The sequence below is a fragment of the Schistosoma haematobium genome, chromosome 3 (genome assembly GCF_000699445.3).
Source record: "Schistosoma haematobium chromosome 3, whole genome shotgun sequence".
Lineage (NCBI taxonomy): Eukaryota > Metazoa > Platyhelminthes > Trematoda > Strigeidida > Schistosomatidae > Schistosoma > Schistosoma haematobium.
The window spans coordinates 46,953,677-46,961,378 of record NC_067198.1 but is presented as its reverse complement, the minus strand read 5'-3'; the positions used below and the strand labels follow the sequence as shown (position 1 = coordinate 46,961,378).

The window sequence follows — 7,702 nt, the reverse complement described above, 5'->3', positions numbered from 1 at the left end:
ACATCGCCCGTCGAGGTAAGCAATGGTTGAGCATTCGTAACACACGTCCTAACCACCCCATTAGATGGGGGTTTACTATCTCATCACTCGATTTGCCATCCTTATCTAGTACCTCATTACTATCCCAGGCATCGCTTGTTAGAAGGTCCCAAAATACACGAGCAGTGCTTCCAAGACACCTATGGTCGAATACTAGTAGCCCATGAATATCTTCTATTCTTAATGGCCACGTTTCACAATCATAAATTATGACGGAGAGAACCGATGAGCAATAAACTCTCTTTTTAGTTGACAAACGTACATCTGACCTAGGCTATAAGTGATGCAAGTTGGCAGACTTCAATTGAGCCTCCTGAATCCGTGCTGAGATTATGTCAGACACCAACCCTTCGGGATAGTCAGACTTCTAAGATGAGTGAATTGATTGACACACTCAACTATTCCACTCCCTACCGTTAATTCAAGCGTTGATGCAGACCAGTCCTGAAACAAAATTTTGCACTTAGAGAGAAAGAAACACATTCCAAGCACACTGGCATTATTGCTTAAAGTGGTCAGAAGACCTTATTTTGTCGTCTTTGCCAAACAGGACTAGATCATCTGAATATTCTAGGTCAACAAGCGGTTTTCCTGGTAAGAGATCAAACACTGAGAATGCAAACGATGGTGTCATCTCTAAACTATATCTATAACAAAGTTAAATAGAAATGGAGAAAGCGGACAACCTTGACGTAACGAATTCAGATCACGGTTCCCCATAAGCTCTGGCTCGTCAATTAGTGTACGAGTAGAGAGCCTCTACAAGGTGAATGTACTTTTTTGATTTGGTTTATAATGCCAGACAGTCGCAGAACCCCACAACCAACGGAGTCAAATGCCATTTTAAGGTCAGGGAATACAACTATAGCCGGATGTCAAAAAGTCTATATTCCAGAGTCTGCCGAGGGGTGAATATTTGATCTATAAATCCAGGTTAATTTCTGAAATAACCTTTGTTTTCTCGGATTTGCTAGTTAGATGTCGAAGCGTTAATGAACCTAATATTTTAGAATACCATAATGGTTACTGATTTCTCTGTAATTGTCATAAGGGCAATGTTGTCCCTTTTTATAGACTAGGATGACCAAAGGTTGAGACCAGTCAGGTGCGATTCAGTTCAACTCCCAGATTTTTGCAAAGATCTCAGTAAATCTAACTGATAAGGCGAGACCACCATTCTTAAAAATCTCAAAAGTTATTCCTTCGTGCTCTGTTGTTCTTCGTCACTTTATGTTAGTAATAGAACCGAAAATATGAGCACTATCGATCCAGTTCCTGTTTATATGATTATCAAGAAAAGTTTTTTATGTGGTAGACTACAACGGTATTAAAAGTCTTGATAGGTTAGATATAACTGATACTATTATTTGCTGTACTGTGAGAAATGTAAACGCTTAATCGAACTATGTTTCGAATTGTTCAAAAGTGCAATAAGTCATAGATGAAATCCCCAATTTCCTCTACTTTACTGAAGTAAAATTTGGTAAGATATATACAACTCACACCATTGAAACGATGTGCAAAAATAAATGAATTGATTATTCACTAAACAAACCAGTTTTTTACTCATTTAGTTGGTATGCAGGATGATAGAGTAAGAGTTGATTCCTTTAGTACGAACTGGAATCAGCTTCATAATCACCAGTAGTACACATTTATCTCACAGAAAATTGAATTCAGCTTTGGTGAAGCATATAATTCAATCCACCACGTCACAATCAAATAGTTCATACGTTTTCAACCTTGATAAGACCATAATGTAATCGTAATTTGCCAAAACCTATTATTCTACTTTTGAACGACCAGAAGAACTCAAAACATTTCCTAATTGCCTTAAGAAGCTATCGAACATTTACTAGTACAGAATACTTACTTTATGTCATTTCATTTCCATTAACCTTCCCCAACAAGGTTATAAACAAAGACGGACAGTGACATTGAGTTTTGGTATATTTATGAAGTCAGTTAACATTATGTAAATGTGTATAATATGAACTTTCTAAAACATATATACATAAATAATACCATCGATATTTTTTGACATCGTGACAGAAACAACACCTAAGTACTTACTAGTATAACTAACCTTTAGATGAATTCAATGAATTCTAGTAAGACATAATTAGTAGAGTTCAAATTGCGAGTCAAGAGTGAGATAATTACCCATATGGTGATTTTATTGATCAACAGTATGTTATGAATTGATTAGATTTTGACGATTGAATTTCAATTAGGTGTTCTAGATGTATTTTATTCGCTGTAAAGTCGAATAATTAGGTCTCATTAAAAGGTTACTTCTGGCTATAGAATAATACTGTGGAAAATATAATATTACAAAAATCAGTAACTAGACACCATCAAACCCTTTCACAATGCCAAAGACGGTATAGTAGCACATCTGCATTAATTGGCTTGTTTAAACTAAAAGTCAAGTCAAACTTTAACATAATCTGACGGTTTTATTGTAGTTCAACAACATTTAAGACGCAACGGTGACCAACCACCAGAAAACTTATGTGCTCTTCAATACTTTCAAATAACCCCATAAACTTGAAAGTGCCACTACTGTTACCAAATAAACTGTACAGGAAATAAGGATCGAATGATTCAGATTATCTTTACAAGCGACTGAAAAGATAGATAAATGTTTGTGAACAAAAATCTGAAGTGGAGAAGTAAATGAAGCAAAACTCATCGATTTGTTTAACAATTTACAGACTACATGCACCCAGTTTTTTCCTCAAAGTTAAATAAAACATAAATTATATTTCTGGTTGCTGTTTTTCTTGGGCCATAGAGCGTATAACTTGGTCGTCATGATACTGATCTGTGAATTCTTTCTTGATATTTTCTATATTCGATTCAAGATTTGGACTAGTAAAAAAATCTGAAGATGTAGCTTAAGATGTAACTTACCAACAAAATGTTCTCTAGCATCTTCAGGCTGTTTTGTTAAAATATCTCTACAATACATCGTACAATAAAAGAATGCTTTTACCTCAGAAATGCAGTTATCATGTATTTTATTTCTGGATGTTTTCGTAAATAATGCTCATTATTTAACCGAGTTTGGGCCTGTTAAGAAATATAGGACTAATTGACTCTAACTTTGAGCTTATTTGTTGCTCCCTGTTGAGCATTACTGAGGGCTCCTAAATCTCCTTCTGTAGGAAGATCATATGGCTCCATCCCGGCTGGTGGGTCATGGTTAGGACGGTAAGATCCTGGATCGAACATGACCTTGAAGACCAAATAGGCCGGTGTTAAACTGCCTTACACACCATGACAATGGACAAACCTGGAATCGAATTCAGTTTCAGTTTCGGTTTTCGGAAGACAGTCGGTGGGATTAGTTATATTAGTCTTAGAGCTGCTGATCACTCATCTAGTCCAAAATTTCTTTTGAAAGAGTCTACAGATGTAGCATTGCAAATCAGCCGCGTTATGGTCACTTCGCCGAGCGTTCAAATCTTTTGACGAGAAAACGTTTCGAATTTTATACCCTATATATGTGAGACCACATTAAGAGTACTGCATCCAAGCAGCTAGCCCGTGTCTGGTAATGGATATTAACTCCCTTGAGCGTGTACAGCATGTGGGAACGAAATTAGTGAAGGGTCTTTCCAAACTACCTTACGATGAGCGTTTAAAACCCCTAAACTTTTTCCCCTTGTCGTGTCGTGAGACACGAGGTGACCTTATACTAGCATTTAGTATCTTTAATTACGATTTGGGCCTTACCTTCTTGCTTCCTCCAGCACTAATAATCTCCGAGGTCATAGCAAGAAGGTTCATAAACCACGATCTAATAAACTTAAAGTGGGGTCCTGTTTTTCTCATCGAGTAGTCAATGATTGGAACGCCCTGCCCGAACAAGTGGTATCAGCCATATCAGTGAAGCTGGGCCTTCACTGGAAAGTAATGTGTTAGGACTAATACAGGTTCACCAACCTACTATCCTTATTACTGAAGACTGAAGACTGAAGCTTCAACAATATCGTGAAGTGAGGATTTCCTCCTGTTGGTGATTTGATGTGAAAGTCAACAGTCAGATGCCAAGTAGTTTTTCCTGAACTCGTAAACCTTTTTAGATCATGCTCGTAAATTCCGTTTCTTGAAAGACAATCGAAATGAGGGCATATCAGATTCGAATTCATTACTGAGTAGTTTTAAATCAGTGTTCAAGTTACCGATTCTTTCATGTGACAGGGGAAGTAAATTTGGTTTAATCAGTTTGTCACAATACAGACGTTTTGCGATTCTGAGAACCACCTTAGCTGTGGTTCTCTGAACCCTTTCCAACAGCTCATTGTCTCTTTTTAGGCAGGGTCTAGGCGCTTGTATGGAATACTCCAATTTAGGATGAATACTGTATTAGAACAACACATGTAAGCAAACAATTGTTTTCAGTTAGATTGTCATCAGGCCTTACTGTAATATACATGAATATTTACACGAAGATTTCAAACCAATCAAGGCAATTTGGGTCAATAATCACAATACTGTATGAAAAGTCAAAAAAGTTTCAGTATCGGCAGAGCTAAATTCTCTACGTACTAGCCATAGGGTTCTAGAACCTTTGAAAGCTATCTTACGGCCGTGTGGGGCAGTTTTTAAGTTTTGGTCAACGATGACTCCTAGGTCAATGCGTGTTTGGATAACAGGTAGTTCATTGTTATTTACCGTGTATGTGTCTTTACCCTGGTAGTCAATATGCATCATAATACACTTGAAAGCATTTATCGGCAACTGCCAGCCCAGATTCAGCGCTTCACTATATATCAATAGCCTTCCAAATATTTATTCTGGCCTCTTCATTTCTGACTTCTGACTTGACTGTGTTGGTATACTTCGATAATAAAGGTGTTACGTGTAAAGATGTTGTCAAACCCCGGTTACTTGTGAAATCTCTCATCTTATGTCAGTTAAAGAAAGTCAAATACAAGAATGAGTCAGGAGAAAATTTCCCAAATCTCAAAAACACGTTTCATACAACTAACTGGGGAGTGTTTACAGATGATTGACTGAAACATGTCGTAGATATTATCAATTATCATTTTAAATTCAGTTTTGATGCTTGTTGTCCAACTAAACCATTTTCGCATGTTTTAATTGACTCACATTTCCACTTCTGAAACGATTATTGAGGATGAAGGAAATAATGTACAAATAGGAAAACTCCATTGAAGTTCGAAGGCTAAACCTGGAAATCAGACTCCTGAAATGAATGTGTACTCAGAAACACCAGTCTTACAAAAACTCTTCAAGTATGTGGGAACTATTTAAATGACATCAGAACCGATAACCGGTCGAATGTTTGTGAATTAAATAAGTCTTTTATATCTCAGTCATCAAATGACATGCTTCCTATATCCATATGTTTGAAGGATAGTTGTGTTCCGATTTCCATTGAAACTGATGTCCGAAAATGTTTCTAGTCAATTAACTCGTCCTAGTGTTTGGGATCTGATGAAATTTCAAACCTCTTTCTGAGAAGCATGTTGATATTCCGTGTTATCCGTTCATGAGCATCATTAACCAACCAACTAATCTCATGATGGAAATATGGAAAAAGATATCTTGGAAATTATCTTGCGATGAAAATGCGAAATTCAGAACAGTGTCAATAACTTCACCTTTCCTCTAACGATGAAAAAATTAATGCTACTCCTACTCTAACCTGCAACATAAGTGCAGATGGATCTATATCACTTTGGTTACAAACGCAAACGAAGTACCTCAAATACTGCTGTTGTGCTGTACCATAATACAGTGTTCAGCTTGGAAAAGAGTGAAAATTTTGTTCGATGCACTTTGCTGGATCACACTTTAATTCATAACTCCATCCCAAGACAACTTTGATCAGCACCAACACCGACGGCTGGGTGTGTTCTAACCGCTCTGAAGTAGAACAGCACACTTCACTTGGAAAAAAGTGTATGAGATTTCTATTAATCCAAGATGGTGCGCTATAAGAGGCTTTTCTTTCCACTTTCGTTTCCTCATTTTCTCTACATGATCTGACATCTACAACATACAGATGATCTAACTGTATATATGCTGGTTTCTACCTCCTTACACGTTGTAGAAATCAGTGAGATATTGTTTCTCATTGAAAAATGGTTTATCGTTAATGGTGTCACATTGGTACATTCTAAATGTCAACATGTCAACTTTGGCCTAAAATATGAATAGTACTTAAACACTATGTTGGAATCCTACAAACTTTACACTATTGAGGTCTTGTGATAAAAATGGTGTCTAACATTGTTTACAGCAGTGTAATTTTTTCTCCGATCTCTTATGGTCTCATGTTTTACTGGTATCGAATAGAGTTTTCCGTCTGACATACTATGTAAAGAAGCCACATGTTTTCACCATTACTCGACATTTACTTTTATGATTTGTAAATTCTTGCATATTATCTATTTTTCTTTAATGTCCCTCGTCACTCTTTCTTGGATTTTTGAAGAAAGACTGCCGTATTTGAGAGAGTGATGAAGGCAGTTAGTAAAGTGTGTAACGAGTCTTTCGAGGTGATTATAAATATGGTTGAAAACATTACTATTTTACTAAAAGACATTTCACTTAGTTCTAGATAGTTTGTTTACTTGGTTCATATGTATAAGTATGCGGCTATTATTTTCTTAATTCTTCGCTTTTGTTTATTTAAGAGAAACATAGAGAAATGTTTTTGCCTAGAATTCTATATTGTGGTATTGAATAACGACATTGGTAATAATTATAAACGATCAGCTTCTTGCAAATAATCTTCTCTAGAACTTTACTAGCCACATGAGCTAGGCTTATGAGTCGATAGATCTGTAGTGGCATTGGACCATAACCACACAATCTTCAAAGCTGAACACAACACTACTCGGAAAATAGATATTCAATATTTAACACGGAGAAATACCTAACAATGGAGAAGGCGCGAACAATGAATTGAATGGACTGGGTTTGATCGGATGGCATGGCTCGTCCATGCAGGCGTGGTCCATCTCAATGTTACTTTATATCTTCTATTCATATTAAATATATTGTTCTTTCTCTAGCCTAACCTTGTTCTACATCATGTATTGGTAATTGATACGATACAGTGAGTTGGTGTAGTCGATGGTGTGACTTACACGTAAGATCTTATAGATTAGGCAGTTATATCATGACAAATCTACAAATTTAGGATTAGGTCTATTATTAGAGCAGTACTAATATCATAGTAGACCATAATTCTACAGATCTACGGTCTAAGTTTGGAGCCTGTTTTGAGGGCAAGATTTACTGTGACGCTCTTCCTACCTTGAATTACAGAGGTTAAAATATGTGCTTAAATGGCTTGCAATGAAATTTGTTATTTGTCTTAGCGACCTGTATAATGCATTTTGTTTGGTCCTATAGATTAACATATATAAAGCTTGTGCAACAGACCAATGACACCAACTTTTTTATGAGGAGAAAGGTTGATTCAGCGAAGAGTTTTCCTTTCAGCGAATTCATCTTCAAACTTCTACCCGCAACTGATTTATTTCTGTTTCTGTGATCTTACTCGTTACATTTAATCTCAATATAAACATTTTACCTCATCAGGCTGAGCCATCATTTCTCAATAATGATTTCCCGATCTATATTTTGATAAATATTTAAGCCACTGACAATCAAACGA

The 7,702-nt window shown here is 36.4% G+C and overlaps 1 protein-coding gene across 1 annotated transcript; it reads right to left on the bottom strand.

Annotated features, from left to right (window-relative positions):
* Positions 1-2,063: 2,063 nt before the first annotated feature.
* RIIAD1 (RIIa domain-containing protein 1) lies at positions 2,064-3,474 on the bottom strand. Its single transcript, XM_012939817.2, has 5 exons — positions 3,338-3,474; positions 3,148-3,307; positions 3,038-3,114; positions 2,956-3,002; positions 2,064-2,926 (listed from the first exon to the last, which is right to left on the bottom strand). The coding sequence occupies exons 2-5, from the start codon at positions 3,274-3,276 to the stop codon at positions 2,802-2,804; spliced, it is 378 nt and encodes a 125-aa protein (XP_012795271.1). The 5' UTR covers positions 3,277-3,307; positions 3,338-3,474; the 3' UTR covers positions 2,064-2,801.
* Positions 3,475-7,702: the final 4,228 nt, after the last annotated feature.

What these genes read in the sequence shown, in the direction of transcription:
- RIIAD1 (XM_012939817.2), bottom strand. Translation starts at nt 3,276, where the DNA reads ATGTTCGATCCAGGATCTTACCGTCCTAACCATGACCCACCAGCCGGG. An exon ending in ATGATAACTGCATTTCTGAG is followed by an intron (nt 3,003 to 3,037) that starts GTAAAAGCATTC and finishes GATGTATTGTAG; the next exon opens with AGATATTTTAACAAAACAGC. An exon ending in TGCTAGAGAACATTTTGTTG is followed by an intron (nt 2,927 to 2,955) that starts GTAAGTTACATC and finishes CTACATCTTCAG; the next exon opens with ATTTTTTTACTAGTCCAAAT.